The sequence below is a fragment of the Pezoporus occidentalis genome, unplaced genomic scaffold, assembly GCF_034315485.1.
Source record: "Pezoporus occidentalis ecotype Australia unplaced genomic scaffold, CSIRO_AGI_Poc_V1 ctg19, whole genome shotgun sequence".
Taxonomy (NCBI): domain Eukaryota; kingdom Metazoa; phylum Chordata; class Aves; order Psittaciformes; family Psittacidae; genus Pezoporus; species Pezoporus occidentalis.
The window spans coordinates 485,893-510,027 of NW_026913748.1; the positions used below are offsets into that span (position 1 = coordinate 485,893).

At 41.1% G+C, this 24,135-nt stretch overlaps 1 protein-coding gene and 1 long non-coding RNA gene across 6 annotated transcripts in view; one reads left to right on the top strand and one right to left on the bottom strand.

Annotated features, from left to right (window-relative positions):
- The window catches only part of TXNRD1 (thioredoxin reductase 1), a 39,705-nt gene extending 23,275 nt beyond the window's left edge, over positions 1-16,430 (bottom strand). The window contains exons 1-3 of one of the 5 annotated variants that reach the window (XM_062616344.1): positions 16,304-16,430; positions 5,383-5,492; positions 3,058-3,180 (exon numbers count right to left, since the gene is read on the bottom strand). In XM_062616344.1, coding sequence (XP_062472328.1) covers positions 3,058-3,180; positions 5,383-5,492; positions 16,304-16,379 — 309 coding nt within the window. In that variant the 5' untranslated portion in view covers positions 16,380-16,430. Of the gene's footprint in view, positions 1-3,057; positions 3,181-4,968; positions 5,103-5,231; positions 5,299-5,372; positions 5,518-16,303 lie in introns of those variants that run through there. The other 4 variants (XM_062616346.1, XM_062616347.1, XM_062616345.1 and 1 more) reach the window with 4 other exon arrangements.
- Positions 5,759-9,335, top strand: LOC134162488 (uncharacterized). Its single transcript, XR_009964343.1, has 2 exons — positions 5,759-8,388; positions 8,724-9,335. It is a non-coding gene; the product is annotated as an uncharacterized LOC134162488 (long non-coding RNA).
- Positions 16,431-24,135: the final 7,705 nt, after the last annotated feature.

Below are 24,135 nucleotides of genomic sequence, written 5' to 3' on the forward strand. Positions count from 1 at the left end.
CTTGTAGAAAGGAACACTTCATTTTAAGTACAATCTGTAGTTATCAGGATCAGCTCTTGCTCTTCAAGCTAGACAACCTGTGGCAAGTTTACTTTACTGTGCAGACTTCATCCAGACTAGAAAAGTGATGCTTATTTCATGTTATTTCTCCTGAGAAGTTTCATTAGCAAATCTACAATCAGTGTGTGTAAATGGTACTGAGAACTGGAATTTTTATACTGATTCCACTGTTCTTTGTGCTTTTAAAGAAAAAGGCAAAAATCGACAGTGATAACTGGTACCAGAGAAAAACACTTAAGTACGACATAGTGGAGAAACAACAATGGATTCCCCCGTGAGATGCAGCAAAATAACTTTAATACTTAGAGTAACCACAACTTTGCTGCATCACATGATGAGTTCTTAGACATGCAAGCAATGACAAGTAGAGGCACAGCATATTACCCTGAGGCCTTGGGTTTGGTTTGGGAGGAGCTAGGCAGCATTTAGCATTACTTTACCAGTAATACTTGTTAATCCAAACACTTCACAATCAGAATTTCAATTTGAAATGCACCTCACTTCACACAAAATACAAATCATACTTCAAATAATGCAGGTTGTAGACACCTTTTGAAAATATTGATGCACTGGATCTGCTTCTGATAAAGGTCAAAGTTGGTCAAGAGGGTAACTTCTATCCATCAGCAGCACCTCTGAGAAAGTTCCTCAGGAAGGTGCTTAGGGACTGAGACATGTTATTGATGTTCCTTTAAAATGACAACTCTTACACACAGCTCAGAAGAGCTTTACTAGTGTTAACTAAGTAGAATGAATGGATTCCCAAGCTTACACTCAGCTATACGTTCACATAGTACAACACAGCATTGTTTTGCCACCTCAGCAGAGATCACAAGCAGATACAACCACTTCTGCAGAATGATACGCCCACAGTAACAAAACCTGCCCTGCAGGCTTTCAAACCTTACTGGGTTAAGTGCAGTGCTGCATGAGCACAAGAAGATTGCTTAAGGCTGAAGATGTCCTGTGTGAACTGATAGTAAGAGCCTCACACTTCGGCCTGCATCTGCAGTGGACTGCACAAAGTCAGCTTGGCGACATTTGCACTCACTGTGGAGACACGCCTCCAAAATAACAACCTTGAGCACAATATAGAGAGGAAAAGGAAGACATGCACACAAAGCTGCACGTGTCATACTGAAAAGCGCACATTTAATCAACCTAGATAAACTGCTGCACACATCACTGTAGATATTTGGAACTTGGTATAAGAGTTGTGCAGTTGTTGGGGTTTTTTCCCCCCATTTTGTTTTGCTTTTCAAAGCACAGTTAATTCACAAAAAAGATTTGAGTAAGTCACAAGTTTACAGGTGCAAATCAGTTTGACTTCAGCTTCGTGAAATTGATTTGAAATACACATATTATTCTTAGAGTGACTTTATTACTCTACCATCTCCTGCTCTACTCTACAATCACTTGAGAACACTAATAAGCAATACACTTTAAACTCTGAATTGAAGCAATAAGGCAATTTATCTTCCTAGCTACATACCTTTTCTGCCCCACAGCTGAAAAATGATGCAATAAACATCACTGCTGTAGCTGCATAACCTAACATACGTATACAACAAAGCAGAGCAGTCTCCTTATGGAAACATCAACAGATGGCTTTTGATTACTACAGATTGGTTTTGCAGTACTGCAAGCTCCCTTTTACTAGTTACTCTGTTCTATGCTAAAACATCCCCATCCTCTGAAAACCAGCGTTTGCCTCTCTTTGCAGGATACCAGAATTTTTATAGGTCACAGAATCACAGAATGGTTTGGGTTGGAAAGGACCTTAAAGATCACCTAGTTACAATACACCCCGCCATGGGCTGGGCAATCACCATCCACTAGAGCAGGTTGCTCCCAAGCCCCGTCCAACCTGGCCTTGAACACTGCCAGGGATGGGACAGCCACAGCTTCTCTGGGCAACCTGTTCCAAAGTCTCACTGCCCTCATAGTGAAGATCTTCTCTTCCATCCTACTCCATGACAACAGTGTGCCTATTGATGTGAAAGTAGTAAATTACTGGAATAGATCATGGACAGATAGCATATTAAAATCCACCACTTAGCACCACACTTTTCCATTATAACAGTTCTTCTAAGGGACTGAGATTTGGTATGAATCCAATTCTATGCTGAAATAGTGTCCTCATTTTCTTTCACTCCTCAATTTACTTCCTTCACTTCTTCAGAACGGAAGAAATGCCTCCTATCTGTCTGGAGGAATAATCCAGTCTCAGGTCTTGAGCAACAAAATAGCATTATTTCTAAGAACACTGAATTCACTTCTGTATAGTTCATTCTACCACAGCAAGAAGAGGTGCAATATGCCTAACTACTGATGTAAAGGAAAGTTACTTACATTAAATTTCAGCAAGTTTCAAGTATCTGGGATAATGACAACCCTAAGAACTGGTATATTCTGCACCATTCTGGATTCTCTTAATTAATTCTGAATATGCTTCTAAAAGCAATACCCTGAGAATCATAAATTATTTGGCTACAGACAGGAAGTACCAGGCCCTAGAAATGAAGGGGGAAAACCTAACTCTGTACAGGCAAAATCTCCATTTATGCAACTATACAAGCTCACAAATCACAAAATTTCCCTGATTGTCAAAAATTAAAACAACATTCACAACTATTTCTGAACAGCTACTACTTTCAGATAAAACTAGAACTTTGAATAGGCAATTATGAGTTGAATTCTAATTCAACTACTAATAAACACTGTTGAGATACCTACCTGCTGTTTTCCAATAGCATCATTTCCCATTAGCGGGGACAAAGTTTCATTCTATTAAGAAGTATACCATTTTTATACTTTCCTGCTCCAAAACATAAGGAAAATACCATTGTAAAAATGGGGCTAACTTCAAAAGAAATCCCACTGATCATGTAGAAACATTATGTCTCTACAGTGTTAAAGATACCCAGATCCAAGATGTTGAGGATGTAATCCACCTACTTATAAGGCAAGTATAAATCTGTATTTTCTTTCTCATACCTTGGCAGCTGCCAGACCACCAGAGCCCCCACCAATGACAATGAGATCATAGTCGTAGGAATGCGGCACCGCCGTATGCCCATTCATTTCTTGCTGTTTTCGAAGACTGCCTTCCTTATGTGCCTGGAACATGGAAAATAAAAAGGCTTAGGGAACAATGAAACACTACCTACAGAGCTCAAAAACTAGTATTTTCATCAGCAAATATTGTGCTAAGGGAACATAAGTGCATCTGAATTTTCTGAGCTCTGCTTTTAATTAGTTTTTAAAAATTTCATCTTCTTAATTCATCCCTGAATCACTCAGAACTTACTAGATACTAAACTATGAATTTTCCTGACTGTTGGATCCCTGGGTTTCCTTGCAGAGCTTAGTTTTCCATATCAACGCAACTGTAGTGCCTCCTCAAACTCTGTACTCCAGGTTGAGATACATCTCTTCTGACACAGGTATTCTGCCAATTTATTTTATTCTTTTCATCTGCCCTGGCCTTTCCTAATTAGTGTTTTTCCCTTCTTCCTGCATGTATTAGGAGGCAAATACGACAACTGTATACAACACTGTGATAATATGCAATTATCAGTCTTACCAACTGAATAGAACTGGATGAAGAAGAAAATTTCTGAAAACTACATTTTTGTAACACGCCTGTGTTTATTAGTGCGTTAGTTTAGCACTGTAACTAACTTTGGCATCAAATGGATCAAGTGTGATCATTACAATTTCACAAGAGGTTTAATTTTTTTAATCACATGACTACCACAGAAGAACAACCCACAAGTGCTAAAATGCATTTTGACAGCTATTTGCCATGAAGAACATTGCACTGTCTTCATATACTCTTTTCAAAACGAGCCTTTGTACTTAATTTGTGAACCTCTGGTTTATCTGGCTTTTGGACCTTCAAGCCTTTGGAGTGGCTGACAAAATTCTCAGCACCTCTCCAACTGCAGGACAAGACTGGAGTGAGTAAAAATCAGACTCCTCAGCTGGTGTATATCTGTGAGTATCAACTAAAATAATAACAAAACTTTCAGGACCAAAAAAGTAAATTAAGAAATCCATACTTACTCACTCCACAAATCTGCTCAATTTTTATTCAAGTGTTTCTATCTGCCTAACTAGGTAGGACTTGATTCAGTACTACTGAAGTAGTCATAGCAAAAAAAAAAGGAATGAAAAAAAAAAAAAACCAAAAAAACCCACAAAACCCCAGTGAAGTTTCTTTTCTATTTTAATCTTATTTTTGTTTTGCATTAAGCAACTTGGTGCTTAACCCATTCTACTGCCGCCTTCCTCTGAAGTTAGATTATTCCTTCCTTCTCTCCAAGTATAGTTGCATCTATCCTAGAGACTGCTGCCACCACAGGCAAATATCCTCTATCCCTCCAGCAAGTTACACAGCAATGCCAGCAGAAATTCAGGCTATGCATCTACCTGTAGAAAGTCGTATTTTAATAGTAGTTCATAACCCTGGGTAGGATGTTAATAGTAGAAACAAAACCTAGAAAACACCCGCGGCTGCTGTGAAAACATCCAAAAATACCTCATCTTCCTTCCTCTTCTCTCGCTCCACCACCCAAACACATAACCCTACCACTGAATCACTGCGCTCAGTTCCCCTTTTTTCTAGTTTTCCAACATGGCCATTGGCCAGGCTTAAACTTCCTACTGCAGACCAAGAGTCAAAAAGGAGCACATGTTGCATTATGATATGCAGTTTCACATTACTCACATATAGGGACACAGAATTAGACAAGGTGTGCTATTCTTTCCCAATGCACACCTTGTTTGCTCAGTGGCAACATCATGATGTGAAACTTAAGTGCAGACTAAGTCCCACACAGTCATTAGACCCAACTACTAAGAACGGGATCTTTATGATGCATATAGAGAAACCACAACACCTACTCATAAAATTTGCTTCGATCACTACTTGTATCACGCTACTTCTTTTTTTTTAACAAAAATGCTTCCTGTTTTCACATGGATTAAGAAACTTCAGTTTTTATTCCCTACTGTTTGGTTCATTTTTCATTAGTTCTTCATAATCATTCTCAATGAAAACACATTTAAAGTTCAGATCAAAGTACGTTACAGCCTTCCCCTTTGAAATCACCTCCCAGAATCCTGCTCTGGAGTGGCAACAAGGAAAAGTTCCACATTCCATTTACTGGGGAAAGTCGTTCATGACCACGATCCCATCCTGACCATGGATCTCCTCCATTCTTCTCCCAAGAACTACAATTTTAAAAAGAAAGCCTACACTCTCATTATTTTTCAATGTCAAAACTAAATCAGACTTTAAAGCATACCTCTACCTACCTTTAAAGTTTTCTCTTCCTCTTCTATTTGCTCCTCCTGTACAAAACCAAACGGCTGTGAACCTTCTGCCGTTACATGGTGCTGCCCTTCTTGCAGCTTCTGTGCTCCCTCTGTGAAATAAAGAGTAAAATAACGTAGTGTCTGGAGAGACCTCCCTTATGAAGGCTGTGCTCCTCAAGGGAAACTGTCTGGGGGAGTGGCCGGGCAGCTGCATCGTTTCCTCTTCAGCAGCATGCCTGTCTCGGGGGAGCGTTTCCTAAGGCTACTGATGAGTCATTTGCAACGTTAGGATGACTTGCTATATTTTTCTCTTTAATAAAATCCCATACAAGACTTGGCTGGGATTTCAGTACTTTCTGCCAATCTAACAACATGCCTGGAACAAAGCAAGGAAATAAGATTTGCTGGGGCTAATCCTGAAACTTCAGTCTTAAAGCAGAATTATTGTTTTTACCTTTCTTACCCAGAAAGGGATTTTTTTTCATGCTGATCTGCTGTATTTTTTTCAGTATTGTACTTTTTAAACTGAATTAAAAGCTTTTATTTTTCTCCTGCAATTAGCTCCCTGCAAACTTCTTCCTGTTCAATTTACTGATATAACTGTCTTTTCCATGCACTGCCCACCTAATTCCTGTCATACAGTATCGCTCATACTATGAAATCCTCTAAACAAATGTATTGAAAGTCTGCAAAAGATGTGTTTGCCCACTGGTCATAGCTGATTTTATATATGTATTGGAGGAAAGCTTAAGCATATTAGCAGAAAGGAAAAAAGTACATCTTTACACATATAATCATAGAATGGCTTGGGTTGGAAAGAAACTTAAAGCTCATCAAGTTCCAACACCTCCCACTAGACCAGGCTACTCAAAGCCCCATCCAACCTGGCCTTGAACACTGGTGACACTTTATTTGATATGGCATGGAAAAAAAAAAAAAAAGAAGAAAATCTAATATTTTATTGCAACCCATTATCATCTCTGCCTTCATCCACATAACTCTGAGTTATCTTAAGCTGAATTTCCACTAAATGGGTCAGTACATGCTTGTACTTAATCACATACATACTTTGCACTGCACGACTAGCATCAATGAGCAAACTCTGACACGTGCACATACTTAAACAGCCATACTGAATGCGTATACATTCCTTGGGCAATGAGCCCACAAACCTGAGGAGCATTCACACACACACACAAGCCTAAAGGCAGTCACTGAAAATTGTGCTGCAATTTCATCATCTAAGATTTCTTCTCTGAAACTTGGTGATAATATTCCTTTATCTTACAAAGGTCTTGAGAAGGGTACTTTGCTGATGTTGGTAAAGGGGTTTGAAGATCAGAATTGCTATGCCATAATGTTAATGATGGATAATAACTGGCCTATTCTAGCTTGAGAAAGGGATGTAGGAATTAATCTGTGTACATACACATGCATATGAAGAGAAAAGCAGGGACACAGGTTTTGAATGCTGGTCACAATCTTCTCAATGCAGAACAGTTTTCTTCAGTATATTATCAAAGCTACAGTCCTGCATGTACCTGAAGCAACTGAAGCCTTGTATTTTTTTTTCCTGTAACAAGTCTGAACAACCTCAGGAATGTTCACCTAAAGCTGTATCTTCAATGAGATGAAAATCTAGCCGTTTTCCAGCACAGGTATTTATATAAACATCTCTAATTATTTTCAGGTAGGTCTGTGCTAGAAGTGCCAAGCTTTAATAATAGCCCCAAACCCCAAAGGCAACCTCTGGCAGAGACTTGAAAGAGTCTGCATGCAGGTGCTGCAAGGGGCCTCTCCCTTGCTGGTTTGGGCAACCTGCCACAGGCAGGATGACAAAGCAGAAAGTGCTCTGTGCGTCACATGCTTGCTCTCCATAAAATTTCAGCCATTAACGGCAATTACAATAGCCCCCACTGATGAATCAATACTTCCCAGAAATCAATCAGCAGACACCTTTTTGTAGCGTAGGAGAACCTGGGCCATGGAGCCACTCTGGATAATCCTCAGACATAGTGGCAAGGGCTTTCTCTGTCCATAAGCATCAGTGTTACTTAAGCACATCTGCAGGAATTCACAACCACTGCAGGAAGATCCAGTGAGGCTCTTACCCTGCCCTAGCACCACCTTGGTTTTTGTTCATCCCAATCTAAAAGGTGGTGGCTGTTGAGTGCTATCTCCCCTATGACCTGCAAAGTGCTCCATGATGTGTGGTGAACCAATCTAACTAATCACTACTATCAAAAGGGGACAAGCCTACCCACACTAGGTTTTTAATTTGTGTTGCTGTCTGGGTACTTGGCACCAGCTCTGGCAGCCAAAAACCCTTACATGAGCTAAACCAACTCACTAACCTAGGAGAAAACTAACCCAGGAGAAGAAAAGATGTGGACAGTTTCCCACCAGCCAAACAAGCTCAGGGAAGGGTCCTGTGAGCTCCACAGCTGGTGTCAGGCAGAAGGCATAGCCATATTGAACAGCAGAGAGGAAGAGAAGGCAGCAACATTTCTCTTGTTGGTAGCAGCAAAACTCCAGATTTGCTTAGCAGCTTGTTAAACCAGTGGAAAACCCCACCTATTTAGCGTTTACTTGAATCCATTTCTGAAGCAGACTACACTAAGCCTGACTGACCCTTCTTGAGCAGGGAAAAACCCCCAAAACCAAACAAACAGTGAAACAACTATGGTATTTTTAATCCATATCCTTCCTTATTGGGAGTGAGCTTCCTCACAAATCAAAGTCCTCCCTGGTACCAAGGCCTCTGAACTTTTGACTGTTGGTTGTGTAACTTCTGGCAGAGGAGCAAAAAGGCACAATCCATTTCAGAAGGCCTTGACCAGGCAGGAACATGACCACAAAAGCATAGAATAGCTTCATGAACAGAACTGCTCCAGGATAAGAATTGCCTTACTCTGCAAAAGCATCCGCACAGGGATCCAACAGGCTGCCAAGACACGATGTGGGGAACCACGGAAAGCACCTACCCTTCAACTATTTGTCATGAAGGTCTGTAAACGGCACTTCAAGGCAAATGTCTTCACTGATTTATCTAGATTTTCTGTACCACACAGGACATTATCAACAAGAACAAACTTCACATTTCTTATGTAATCAAAAAATAGCTTCGTCTATTCCAGTAGTTCAGAAGATGCCCCCAATTTTGTAATGCTAAGGAATAAGCATGGAATTTGCTTTACACCCTTATCTCCAGGCACCCGAGAAGTATGGGCTATTTCATATGATGATGAACGTTTACCTTATGCTCAAGTGAACTTTTTAGGTGGAGAAACTTTCAGCTCTTCCTTCTCCTAGATTTGCTCATTTCTTTCTTTTCAACACAGGTCACTACTTCCTCTGTTGCACAAACTCAAACATTTGGAATTAATGGTATCAACTGGCCATTATATCATTCAGATTACGACAAGGGGAAAAAAAACAAGCCTTTTAAATACACACTTCCAGCCTGGATCATGTAGAGATCCATGCCAGAGGCTACCTTACGATCAGCTGAACTGACAAACCTGTGAAGGAATGGAAACCTGAGGCTTTGCTTACACACACAGCTCTTGCTTTACCTATTAAACTGTCTTCATCTCAACCCCTGAGTTTTCTCACTTAAACCCCTCCATGCCACTGGGGGAGAATAAGCGAGTGGTTGCATGGTGCTTCGCTGCCAGCTGGAGTTAAAATACAACACTCATTCTCAAATTCAAAAAAACACCAAGCTTCAACACTGACAAATAAAACAGTAAAGTGCATTTTCCTAAGAAATCGGAAATTTTCTTGTGTTATTCCTTACATTTGTTCAATGTGTTGCTCCAAAGTGCTTTAGTTTTCATTGCATTCTTGTTAATCCGCTCTTAATCGTATCTAAGAGCTTAAGACTTCTTCCGTTTAAATAAAGCATAGCTTGAATGGGATCAACATCAAGATATAATGCAGAATAACTTAAATTTGCCCTTACTTGAAACAGGGTATGGAAACAGAAACTGGTAGGCTCTGCTTTGGCACAGATTTCTGTTAACACAGTCCTGGATTGTAGTTCTTGGTGTTACTCCAAAACATCTATCTCCATGAAAACATAAATCCTTTTTTACCACAACTATTTGTGCATAAAAGGCATTTAAAAGCATTTTTATAACTGGCAAAACACGTAGATACAAATTTTCTTCTGGAAACTTTTCATCCTAAGTGTTAAAGTTCTTCAAGTCAGAGCAGAAAAAAAGCCTCATCATTGTCAGCAAAAGAAATGCAGTTTAACACACTGAAAAGGCAGAAAATAATAGGAAGCTTCACAGTGCTGTTTTCTCAAAGGACAATAAAAATCTACTGAGAACTTTTAATCTAAGCCTTACATAGCAGGGCAGGAATTACAAAACCAAAGCAAGCCAAAGAAGAAACACTGACGAATGCCAGATCAAACGAAAGGCAAACTTTCAAGTGACATCTGAGGGCCTGATTCAAAACTCTCTATACTCAATGGAAAAGCTCCCACTCAAAGGCCTTAAGTGACAAAATTCACACCTTTCAGGTCAATCTTCTAATAAACATATGACTATGACTCAGCAACATCCTCCAACCTGCTTTTCACTCAAGACTGTGTTTTGGGCTCCAGTCTACCAAGCACCCTTGCATCCAAGAATGAGAAGATTTGCTAATGTAGGGCAAGGAGCTCAAAACTGAAATACCTCATTCTCAGCTTCTATACAACCAGGCACTCAAGCTTATAACCGGTTGCATCCTGATAGTCTGAAAAAAGGGTTCTGAAACTGGCCTCAATTCCTAGGAAAAAAAGTAACTCCTACTCGCAGACATTTTTTTTTCCTTTTCCAGGCATCCCTGCAGCTACCATGAAAGTCCAACCATAATATGAAAGGGTATTTCACTTTATTGATTTCAACCAGGGTATCACTGTACTCTTTGTCTTGTTATGAAAAGTCCTATAAGACATGTTTCTGCCATAATAATTATAGAACTTGAGACCTCATTGCAACAAGCCCAGGCTTTCTCACAGACCTTCCTGGTAGTGCTATCGCCACCGAAGTCCTTAGCAGTATCAGACAATTGGTACTTGCCCTAGAAAGTCTTCAGCCATTACTCTTATGTAATTGTTTACAGCAAACCATATAGGAAATAGCCAGGTTGCTCTAATTAGCACTAACAGGGATGCATAACATCACATGCTGACCTCAAATATTTCTATAACATCTACAGTACAAACTCTACTGGCTTAAACAGAACAAGATATGTAAATTAAAGGTGAACTTCAGATCATCTCTTCCTCAGTAAAAAGGCAGGTAAGGCTAAATTATTTAGGTATCTTTGACCTCTTCCATTTTTCACTTTATTTCATTATGAACTAAGTTGACTACGTTATGAAAAAGTTTTAATTTAAAGTTTCTCTGTCTCTGGACCTATAGTAAAAGCTGTCACAGCTCACACAAAGATTTATCTTTATGGAAAATATCATCTTACAATACTGATAATTTTAACATGGCTTTTTGTCTATTCCCTTCAAAAGCTGCTGTTGCTTTTGGATTTACCCATATTATTATAATGCTTTGTCTAACCCAAATCAAAGCAAAGGAAGATGATTTCTGGTATGACTACCTGTAGGTGTATCATGCTCACAGTGCCTTCCATACTGGCTCACCCTTCATTTGGGATGACCTGAAAAAGCTGAGCATCCTGCTGTTTTTTCTTCAAATTCCTGTGGCCAACACAAACCTGTGGCTCCCACAAACTGTGATTAATACTCTCATGCTACATTTTTTTTTTCTTTCCTGGTCAGCAAATAAATAACTCTCTGACAGGAGAAGGAAGCAGCAGCAGCCACAACTGAACAAGTGTGGCACCTGAGGCACAGAGAGGTAAAGCAGTACTTAGCAGGGATGGAACAGGATCTCCTGGTGCTGGTGCCATTCATTAGTCCCCACTGCCACTGGCCACGCCTTTATTGTCTCTTCCACAACTAAAGCCATTTATATATTCCCACACATCTCTTTGTAATCAGGGTTGCATTTTAGTCACAGAGAACATAAAAAAAAAAAAAAAAAAGGTGGAAAACAGCTCTCACATGATCATGGTTTTTGTCAAACAAGTCAGTATTAAAAGAGAACACAGTTAAAGGAAAACAAGCTTTTTGCAAGTTATCTCCAAGAACGGGCATGAAGTTTAAGGCAGGTATTGCACCATGGAAAGTACCTGGGTACTTAGCTCAGAAGCCTGTGACTTTTTTCCCTGCCCAAGCAGGGCTTTTTTAAGGGTGGAGGAAGACCCACTCATTTTAGTCCAGAGTAATCAAAGTTCCTTGTCTCTCAAAAACAAAAGGACTTGGTCAGAACAATTTAATCCTGCTTGCAGTATCCCAACAAAGAACGACACAGCATTTCTATGAAGTGAGCGAAGCAGGGTAGCCTAACAGGACACTGCCCTACAAACTGTCTTGTCACCTCAGTGATACACAGAGGTTCTGACAAAGGTCTAGCTCAAAACAGTTGTGAAAGATGGGTGGAAAACAGTAAATATGTTACACTTCTGCGAGCTAGAATTGGAGATACGCTTGCTTTGTGTCAGGCTGTCCAAACAGTGGAGGAGTTAAGGAAGTTAAGAGCTTCCTTCCCATCATACTGGGGATGCAACACCATGGTGCAGGTGAGGTGACCATGGCAAACAACACCTTCTTCTCCAAGCAGCTGACTCAACAAGTAAAACAGGCAAGTTTGCTAGAGTAGAAGATGAAATGAGATGGTATCTCAGTTCACTACATAAAAAATAGTTCATTAGCAGATCTTTAAGAAAAGCTAAGACTACACTAGGCTAAGCTATTATTATTTTCTATGGAAATATAAGTATTTGCATGCTTTACTTACTTCTTCCCTTTGCATTTGTATCTCATATGCAAATAAAAGTGCTAGGTCAGATACCGTCGTAACAGCCAAAAATTACCTCCCAGTCACCCAGTTCCAAAGGGTTTACCATAAATGAGTCCGACTACATAATCAACACTACAAGGCACAAAGAGAATATATAGGAAAGGCAATATGCTAAGAAAGCAACAGCTGTGAGCTTTCTGGAAGAAAAACAGCAGATCAAACTGAAGATAAGGAAAAAGAGATGGTGTCAAATATAGCATGGCAAGTTAAGATTATGGCTCTGTGAGGAAGACCTACACTGTGACACCACATTCAAGAAAGGAAGTTACTGACAAGGACGGATGATGAAAACATGAACAAGCACTGGAAAAGAATTTCACAGGAAATACGAGTCAAGATGCTACAGACTGGAAGGCGGCTGCATTACAACTGGCAGGTATCAAAAACCAGATCAAAGTCGGAGGTGACATCAAAGATAAAACTTTCTCAGGAGACAGGAGTGGTAAAGTGTACTCATTTTAAACCTGTGGAAAAAGAAGTTACCAATTCAGCATACTGGATAAACCACAGTGTACAATTTTATCTGGAATTTGGTTTGCTTTCTACAGGCACAACCAAAACAACAGCAAGACACCCTACCAAAGGACGGCCACAACGGGCTTAGCTGAGGAGGACCCTTCAGACAGGAGCAAGCAGTGAAGTTTTATCTTCAAGGAAGTCTTGAAAATAAAGAAACCATAACAATGGACTGGAAAAAAGGGGGATGAGTACCATACACTGTTAGGGCTAAGCACTGTTCCTGTTCACAGGAGAAATCAAGGGGGTGGCGTAACTGTGAACAAGGGCAGAGGAAGGACATGGGCAACCATGATGCCACCTCGAGGAGTCAAGTCCACTCTACTGCTCTCCACAAAGAGTGATATGACGCATCTGTTATTGTTACACCTGAGCAATTCACATGTAAATTATATGGTCAAAACATCTGCAGGAAATACTGCAAAAATACAAATATTTGGGGCCTCATTACTCAGATACATACCTAAATGTCAATGCAACTTAATTACCACTGATAATTAAGCACAGAACTAGGGTCACCAAAGTTAAACCCTCTGTTATTCTACCTCACAGTTACGCTGTTTTCAGGGGCTATTATATATAAGCACTAAAAATGAGGAGCGGTGATTTTAACCATGCTTTGTTAGTTCACTTTGTAGAATCCAACCCAAATTTAATTCCAGGCCCACTAGTGAGCGTGTCCCAGGTGCCCAGTCCTGAAAGGAGCAAAGCAACTTCACATGTGAAAGTCTACTTGAACTTAAAACACAACTGCTCTTAAAATTTAACTGGTATGAGGATCTGGAGGGAAGAAAAGCATCACTTGAGGTTATACCAAGGTCGAGTCCCACAGAAATAAACAGTATGTTTTATAAAGCAAAACCTGCAACCCAGGCTACCTTAATTCTGCAGTAAAGCATGTTTATAATACTGAAAACTAAAGCTGTGTGGAGATAAATAAACAACAGCAACAAAATATAGTCAGTATAAGCATTATGTTCTGAGTTATTGGCAGTTTTCATACCTTTACAGCTACAAAATGTCATAAATACTGCATATGCAAAATGTAATTGTTGAAGTAAACTGAATGCTATTTGAAAATTGTAGGATAACCTTTTTGAAAGCACAAGCTAAGGACAGAAGAATGTATTTAACAGTTATACAAAATACATGTAAGTACTTTATCTTCATGTTTTTACTTTTTCCTGTGCTAGCCACCATTTTCCTTGCCAGTTTTGCTCATTGCCAGCTTCCCTCATCACCAGCTTCCTACCCTTTGCCTTTTTAAACATTCTTAGATCTCACAGCAAATTAGTAACTCTGAATTTATTATTCCCATTGACAAAATGATGGAAGAGTGGGAATAGACCCAGAGAGTAATTAAGAAATTCTTACAGCTAGGAACAGACCAATTTCTTCCTCCTCCTACACACATTTGTCCAAAAAATGTATGTAGATATTAAACAAATCCTACTGCCTGATATGACTAACTATGGAAAGGGGTTAATTTGAGATTGAACATGTTTTAAAGTCTGTTAAACAATGAGTGACTAGCTTTTCTGAATTGTATTTCAGTTTTAAAGTAAATTATGTATGTCTATTTGCATCTCTGTAATTATTTGGGTTTAATCGTCTATTTAGCCTCTTCCGCAGCACCCACAACTCATCTCTTGTTCTTGATGGATATAAAAACTTTGACTTGTTCCTTCAGGAAGTGGGCGCTGGGTTACAGATAATAACCCACTGGTACGCAACCACCCCAGAGGCACAACTGCCTAGATGCTGAAATAAAAACCTTGACGTCACAGTTTAAACCAAATTTCCTGGAGAACTACTTTAAGACGCTGCCAGAGCTGCAGAATGGGCAGCAGCGAGCAGTAATGTCTTAAACTGAAGAACCAAGGATACAGCAGAGCATATAAAAAGAACTTATTGTTTGGACTTTGGTTTAAGTCATTTAGCCTAAATGAGTCAGCTTCACAGGGCTGAAAAAGCTCGTTAAGATGCAGGCTTCAGTTCTGAGTTTGGGTCAGCAGCATATCGTTGTCTAGAGGAACCAGGTTTGGGTATAACTCCATAGCCAGATATACTGCTATGGAGCTCTGCCCCAGACTCTGTGCTCCCATACCTGCTTAGCTTTCAGCATCTGATTTAAAGCTAAATCGGGGGTTTCTAAATCAGAAGGCAGCATTAGGTAAGGGCACTGTTGTGCGTTAAACCCAACAAGTCTCGGGGCTCTGCACTGCCCTGGAAGCGCAAGGACAACTGGCCTCTCTGAACAATCGTCTGAGAGTCTTCTTTTTGCCCAGTCCTTCCTGTTAGGGTCAAGGAACACCCAGTGCTTCCAATGACAGGCTCCTGACTCAGACTCGAAGATTTTATGTTGGTATAATTAAAAGATACAAAGCAATATGGAGCCATAACACTAAGCCTATTTCATTAGTTTTAACTGTTATAAGCCTCACCTTTGTATTTGCCAACTCCTGCTGTGCTTCTGCCTCACACAAATTGTTACTGCACAGGCATCATTATTCTTTGTTTGCAAAGTCTCTGACAATTTCCATTCTGCACAAGATAACTTAGAATATTGTATCATACCTTAGAGCTACCAAGGTGCTTTAGCTTCAACGTTTTCAAATTACTGCATATAAAAAATATCTTTAAAAACACACCCCTTTCCCAAGGATCTGGTAGAGTTGAAAACTACTATGCCTTCAATAGTAGATACTCAATGAAATACTACATCCTGAGAGTGTTTTCATTTACACAGAACTGCTGTACACCACCAGATGTAAGCGCAGGTTAATTTTCAGGCACTCATTACTTCAAGCTCATTATTTCTCTTTTTGTGCTGGGTCTTACAGACTCAGTGAGAATACAGTTAATACTATATCCAAGGAGCATCAGAGGCCAATGTTTCGACTCTGAAGAGGTGCAAAGCAGATAGATGAAACACAAACTTGCCAATTGCTGTTGCAACGACATGTCTCGATCCTGGTAAAGAGACTGCCTGTATGGACCAGAGGGCCTTTCAGCTCCCACCCAATTCCAGATGTTCTTCCCTCCTCGGCCACCGTCTCCCTCCAGGCACCCACTGCACAGCCCGGCAGAGCCCCTACCCCGACCCACACTACGCAGCTCCTCCCCTGCTGGTGTCCGGGAGATGATCCGCACAGCCCTGAGCAGACCCTCTGCCATCCACGTCAGCCTCAAATCAGGTAAAGTCAGAGGAAAAGACACCACCACATGTTGTGTTTGGGAACAGGTAACTAACGCGCGCGGGTCTGTAGTCACACCACCTTAAGGCACATGAAAGTTGTTTTACAGTGCTGTACCTCCATACCCAGAATACCCACGGGGCGGGCCCACCTGCGCCCTGCGCCGACTTCCCGAGTGTTTCTACGGGGAAGCCAAAGTCTTCGGCCGCCCTCCCGCACCCGGAGCCCACCGCCCCGTTGTCCGCCGGGAGCCATCCGTCCGCTGCCGCCTACCTGCCGGTCCCCTCCGCGCCATGCCGGGGCCGGGCGCCTGCTGCACGGCTTTACTCTTCCTCAGGACGCTGCCCATACTCCGCTCCGCTCCGCGCAGCGCAGCGCCGCACCGCGCCCGCGCAGCCACCCCCCCCGGCGGCGCCCCCTCGCGGCCGAGGTCGCCCCTGCCGACGCCGCTGGCCGGGCTCTGTCGCGATAGCAACAGACGCGGGAGCGAGCCCAGCCCCGGAACCGGGGCGACCCCTCGCGGTAGCCGGCGGCGGGCTGGGGCCGGCGGCGGAGCCCTGGCGGCACCGCAGGAGCGGAGCGGGAGAGTTCTCTCGTCGCCTTTCGTGGCTGTGCCGTGAGGCGGGCAGGGAGGGCGGTGGCGGCGACATGGGCGCTTCGGAGGGAATGAGCCGGCGCGGAAACGCCGCCTAAAGGGAGCATTTTCTGCTGCGGGGACGGAGCGAGGGGCTGACCCTCGCCAAGCGGCCCTGCCTGCTGCGGGATGCTGGGGTTAAAGGAGCATCCGGGAGGTGGTTCAGAAATATTTACTTACCACAGTTAATGCTTCGTACTATGGAATCTCTCTAAAAGAAGACACCCTAACTGAAGGATGCACTGTGGAAGGCAAATGCCTGATGAGGCTTATCACACTGCTCCCTTCTGGGCTGGGGAAGTTATCTGCACCTTATCTTCCAGCGCTGCCCCGGTGTGGTGCCTTTCACACGAGGACATGGCAAGCGGCGCGCCTGCCAAGAAGGGTTTCTGGTCTACACTGAAAAGACCGGCAGGGTGAGGTGAAAGCCATGATCCTGTAAACCACCAACAAACTCACACACAAACGTCTCGTGCCATTGCCGGCTCCAATTTGGGCATTCATCACTGTGCATGTGAAAGTATGTGAGCTGCTATACCAAACATGGCAATCTCTCTAATCCATATTCTTGCTTATGGCAAATACTGCCATTTGATTGAAAGGTTTGAAAAAGGCACTAAACTAACCATTACTGGTTTTGGTGGGGTTGTTCAACCTGGAGAAGAGAAGGCTCAGGGGAGACCTCATAGCAGCCTTCCAGTGCCTAAAGGGGCCTACAAGAAATCTGGAGAGGGACCTTTCACAAGGTCATGTAGTGACAGAACAAGAGCGAATGGCTTTAAACTGAAAGAGGGTAGGTTTACATTAGATATTAGGAAGAAATTATTTACTGCGAGGGTGGTGAGATGCTGGAACAGGTTTGCCCAGAGAAGTTGGCTTGGAAAGGACCTTAAAGCACATCCAGTTCCAAACCCCTGCCATGGGCATGGACACCTTCCACGAGACTAGGTTGTTCAAAGCCCTGTCTAACCTGGCATTCAACACTGCCAGGGATGGGGCAGCCACAGCTTCCTGGGGCAGCCTGTGCAGAGTATCACCACCTATCCTACTAATGCTGTCAGTACCGGACCCCAACCACAGCGACTCTCAGTAAACTGCCACATAAGTAATAATGAGCAACAGTGGAGGAGAGAGAGAAAGGGAAGAAAGAAAATGGGATAAGAACTTTGAGTCCTAAGGTTTAAGAAGCATTGCCTCCTGGTCCTCAGCATTTTTGCAGAGGACTTCAGCAATTCCAGTTTCTGTTGCTATATTGCTCTTCCACTTTGCAGTAATATCTCTGATATCAGCTGGTGTTTCTAATATCAAATAAAACCCAAAATAACTAAAGACTGTAAGTGGAAAAAAAGTCTCTGAACTTACTATGGGAATGATCACAGTGATTTTAGAAATTACATCTTCAACACAGATATCTGTAATAGCAAAACTTATTATGATAATGAAGATTAATAATTGTTATGGCCATTCAGAAACTGTTAGAGCTTCAGAAATAAAGTCATTGAAATAATTTGCTGAACAAGCTTAGGGAAGGAACTCTGTTCCACCAAACCCCATCTCAGCATTTTCATTAAATGCAGACCACAAGCTGGCAATGCAGTCAGAGAAAAAACAAGTTTAAAAAAACAAAGCACCTTGGAGTCCTGTTCCTTGTTTATAATGTTTCATTTTACTTATTGTATTGCAATTGCATTCTAATCACATTTCCTTTCATTTAGAAAAGGAAAAGATCTTAGATGCTGTAGTGAAGATTCCCTGAAGCAATGGAAAAAATTTAGTCAAGTCCTACATTTGAGATATTTCCTAAGTTTGAAAACCAGTACATCCAAACCCCAGAATTATCCAGTGTCATGTAAAAGCACAGTCTTTCAATGCAGAACAGAACCTTAATGCTGCACCTTCTCCTGAATCTCGGGTTGAGATCAACTCCAAGGGCCTATAAAACTTTCCTTTGGCTGATTTACCCCTATTATGTTGCGAGATCACCCTCTCTCCTGTTATACCTACTCCTTTACTTTATTTATGTCTTTCTCCAGAGAGGTGTTTTGTCTGCTCTCACACTATTCCCCAGGTTAAATCTTTTCTCTGGGCAGATCCCAAAAGTACCTGCCCTCTTTTAATTTAAATTTTGCCCAGAAATTACACTTTTTATGAGGCTTATGAAAAGCCAAGTACATCCATTCACCTTATGATTTATTCTAAGTTGACTGAACCACATGAGGTCCAGAGTTGGACCACTGAAAAGTAAGCAGAATATGATCACAAGAAGAATGGAAAAGGTAAGGAAGAGGGTGGGGAAAAAAACGGTGTATTCCAGTAATAAATAATGTGATCTCCTGATGCCTTCTTTTTATGTTATATACTTCTTTGTCAGTCTTTGCCTCCCTCTCCCTATTTAGACTCTTTGGGAGAGAGACTGTCTTCCTCTGTGTTTAGAAAATGCTTGGCATTCCAATTTCTGCTGCTCTCCTCCTCATAAATAATTGTCATGCCTCCCTTCCCTGGTTTCAAGGGCACACACAGAAGGGCAGTCATCAGGGTCATACAGTTGAAGGACACGCTGCATCCTGCAGTATCTTCCTGGTACAGATGATAACCTGAACCCCTGCTGGGGTCAGAGACAAGTCTGCATACTGAAGTCACAAGGAGACTGAAAGCCTGTTTCAGTTGTATACCAAAGCACTGATTTAAATACGCTTTGGGTTTGTTTGTCTGGTTTGCCTGTTGGTTCCATCTACATGAAAATTTAGTGCAGATCTTCAGAACTGCTGTGTTAAGAAACAGGACAGCAAAGACCATCTCATTAGAAATACCTGCAGAACAAAAGTCTTGGAAACCTGTCATACTGTGTCCTGTTTTTAAGACACAACTATTATAAGGCATAGACTGCTACCAGCATTGGGATTAGGGGATCAGCTGTGCTAAATTCAATGAATGTGTAAAAAGTCTATAAAATACCTGAATTACTAGTAAGAATAGTAATTAAATTAAGATTTTCACTGATAATGCTGTTAATAAGATAAAATGTAAGGTGTTCTACTCTGTCTTGAAATATTGATAAAGGTATTTAATAGCAAATGTATTTGGTGTGTGATTGCTGCTGAAGAACCCTGTAACAGAGCTGCAATAACCCAAGCGGTATGTCAATGAGACCAGTCCCTCTGTTGTTTCTGAGATAACTGATTCCCAGCTCCCTGTGTCTATTATTAGGAGTGATCACTAAAGTAGTGTTAGATTTTCTTTTCCCACAAAGATTTCTATACATTCTTTCCCCATATAAACTGGGAGGAAGGCTGTCTCAGCAAATGAAGAGCCCACAGTGATACCTTCTTATAAAGTACAGAATTCTTGGTGCTGAATGCAGAATCTCCTAAATATTAGCATTATTAAAGCTGACGCAGTCCTTGCATTTTCAGACTATTAATGACATTGAAAGGCCTCCAGTCATTTTTGCACACTTAGATTCATCTTGCCTTACATCAGCCACCTAAAAGGTCTTTCATAAGCTTTTGACCTAAGCTGCTTCTGTAGGCAACAGAGAAAGACAGTCATGTCCAGATGATCACCCATCTTTACAAAAACAGGCACTTCTGAAGAGCAAGCCTATCCTTACCCCTCACTTTGGACAAATTAAATTGGGAATAAGAGCTGTCATGTTTAAGTTGACAGAAGAAATATACATCTCTGCTTATACGGCAAATGTGATGGTGTCAGCCAGTACCTTAGTGACAGCTAAGGGGCACAGTTAAGATCCACCCAGTTTCAGTGATGCCATTGAAAAAATGGTAACCTACACAGGCCTTTGAATCACTGCAGTTTGGAATTCCATATTATCACTTCTGCATGAAGGAAACTACAAATACTGACAAGCGACAAAACCTGTGGAAGCCTCTCATACTTCCAGAAAAGTCCTGAATTCCTCCAGTCACATCATGCAAAACTAAGGGATCAAATCTATTGCCGTTGTGATATTCAACCATAGAGACACAATGTGACAGCATAGCCTTTATGAGAATAAATTTTCATGATACAGAGCAAAACTTAGTCCTTTAGTCTCCCAGAGCCCCTGCTCTGTAACTCCAGTACGTCAACACTGACAGCCTCAGGCATAATCAGAATTCTCTGTAATCAGAACTGAACGGGCAATAGTCCATGTTTCCTCACTCCCATCTTCATCTGACCTGCCTTCTGCGCTCCCTCTGCAGTACCCAAAACAGAGCTGTAATGGAACCCAGCTTCCCCACCCATGGGACATGTAGGGTTTCACTGCATTGCCATTAAGCAGCTGCTTGTCCTTCTGCACAGAATTAAGTAAGACGTCTTTCACCATACTTACAGTACTGAGAAATTACAGTCTCACATGGAGCCAATGACTAGAGAAAATCCAAAACATAACCATAGATTGCAGTTGAATACCCGTGACAACAAATAAACCCATGTGAATAACACCTGCAAATATGTCATAATTGTAGCTACTAAGTTAAGATAAAATTTTAGTAAAGCTACTTAAGTTTTTCATTTTATACTTTGTATTACTTAATATAAGGTTTGAAAAGCTAAATGATTTAATCCTTTTCTATTTAAAGTGAGCACTGATTTTGTTCCCCTGTGTTTCAAAAAGAGCCAAACCCAGTGCAAATATTTTTATCCAGGAGGCTGTAATGGCACAATTACAAAGCAAGTCTCATGTCAGATTGCATCTCAAAACTGTGGCATTGCTTTGTTGAAAACAAAGCAGAGAAGATATTGTTATAGTTTCATCTCCAATTGTTGCTGTATTATTCATGGACAAGTTAGAGGCTTCTGCCAAAATCTCTTCTAATCCTTCAAATGGTTCTGTCTGGACCATCATCTTGCACGTGTACTTTGAAGTTCTTTGTTGCTCTTGTGGAATGTTTATACTTAATGTTTTAAACATGTTTTAACATATAAATTACCTGATTACAAGTCAGTTCTGCTCCAGGTACATTTCAAAGGGATTACTGCTGGCCACATTTAACCCCACCTGGCCAAGATTAACTACCACATCTAAACCTTCAGTAGTATCTTCGGATATACTTGCTTGATTAACTGTTCCACTGTTGAAAACAATAAGTTGATTTTTCTTTTATCTAAAGGAACAAAGCTTAGGCATTCATGTACTGTCTATCCGTCTTAGTTCCCCCCACTAACTTGTGAAATGTTGGCCAATTTTAATCAAATTTACTTGGAGGAATCTGCCTCAACACACTCCATTTCTGTATATCTTGTAAAAGAAAAGCAGTTGAACAGTGGTGAGGAAAAGGCTCAAAAATGAGTTCAGCTCTTATTAGAGATGGCAACAGCAGCTCAGTCTCAAGAAGTCTTCAGGAAATGGCTTGATATGTCATTTGTTATATGTGGAACTCTTACCTCTCCTGTTCTCCTAGCATCTAAGCCATTCACAGTTCAGCTCAAAGTAGGAAAGTAATATTGCTACTGATTCAGCAGATGGGGAATTGAGGCACAATATGACTCAAATGTAGACTTTCAAAGACATTTATGCACCTCTCAATTGAAATGCGATGGCCTGGATTTACAGTAATGTGCCCAAGGTCATACAAGAAGCATGCAGTGGAGCTGGGAGTTGAATCCAAGGTTGGACCTTGCTCTTTGAACCATATTTCCCAAATGAGATGTAGTAATTTCAGAATCGCACTCTGCCCGGCCTCTGGTTTGGCTAGGCACCAGTGTGCTGTGAATAAACACATCCTTTGGTCCTCATAGTGTGGATGTCAAAGCTGGCTAATACTGTAGCTCTGCTTCTCAGGTGCACTGTCACAGTACAGAGCCTATACACGACTCTTTCAGAGACGTGCGACCACACAGCACGAAGGCCACACCAGCACCTAGTTCCTTCCAAGTGTAGCAGAAGTTTTATTGTTAAAGGGGCAATACCGTCTAAAAGCAAGGTACACTGGAATAGCTGAAGAATTTTTCAACACAACTGAAAGCTACTGATCCTTGGAAAAATAAAAATGTCCAGAACTTCAATTAATTTCATCTGATCTCATCCTATTGTGACTTCATTAATTACTCGTATATAAGTTCTGTATTTCCACATGCAACTAGCATTGCCTACTTAGTAGCAGCCTCCAAGTATCCTTAGGGTTGTCTAATACAAGTAAGAATAATCTAATCTACCAAAAACCAAACAAAAAAAAAAGAAAGAAAAAAAGAGAGATACCAACTGTTAGAAAGATCACTGTGAAGAATGAAAATAAATTTCTGAAACACCATGGAGTTCATAGGTTGACAAGAGACCCATTTCCAGTCTGTTACACTCAGAATTTCACAGTAATGAGAACTCTGGAGAATGTTAGATGAACACCCCCCCCCCCCCCACTACATCCAGTGCTATTTCTACAAAAACTGTAATTTCTTATTTCAGACACATACTTTTCCAAATGACAGAGTCCAGACAACAAATAAGGCACATTTTGGAGCAGGCTGATATATCTGTTCTGGTTTAAAGCAGCATACTTGCTCACCTTTGACAGCTTTCTTAGTTAACACCTCCTAAGCAGAACAGAAAATATCTGAAGATTTTGATTTCCTTACTGAAAATTTCAGAGACAAAGTGACAAACTCACCAAAGAGATCACAACCTCATGAAACTCTCTCTTGCATCTTACTGCAGTTAACTCCACTTGCTCTTGAACATTCTTCCCCTCTTTTTGTATAGGTAGAATTTAAGTTGATCTAAAAGGGGAGACTGACTGGGTACAGAATGTGAGGAACACACTGCATACTGGAGAAATCATATGTGAACATGGGGAATATAATACCTAAATGATATTATGAGGAATTTGAGACTGTAACTGATAAGCAGCTAGATAACAAAGCAACAAGCATTAAACTAAATGATTTATCATAGTTTACACAAGACACCCCTGATATTGTCAAGAGGGGAGATGCCGATCAGACATGTTGAAATACACCTTTTCAGGATATATGGTATGAATGAAACACACAGTGCTGCAAATCTATGGAGGCTAAGAATGTACTTGGAATATGGAAAAAATAATAAACCAATTAAAGACTGCATGATAAATGTGTGACAGAAAAAGTCACCAGTGGAGGAACACAAGATAAAATGGATGTAAAGGGGAATGCTGTCTTGGATTCCCTGGCTTCAGTTGGCTGACAAGTTTAACCATTGAGTGCTGTTCTGTCACCAGTTAACGCTTGTTCCCACTATGCTATCCTCAAGAAAAGCATCAAGTAAAATAAGTGGACAAGGAGTTTTTCCATCAATACAACACTGATAAAGAGTAGCAAAAATGCTGAAGGAGAAACAAATAGTATTTTTGCTTCAAGTTTGAAAAACATGCAGAAGAAAGATTTGAGGGCCACGCTTTCTAGAAGATTCAAAACATCGACTAGCTGCTCAAAAAAAAGGACATTGTCTGCTCTTGTGCCCTGAAGAACCTGCACACTGGTCAGAACTCATCTT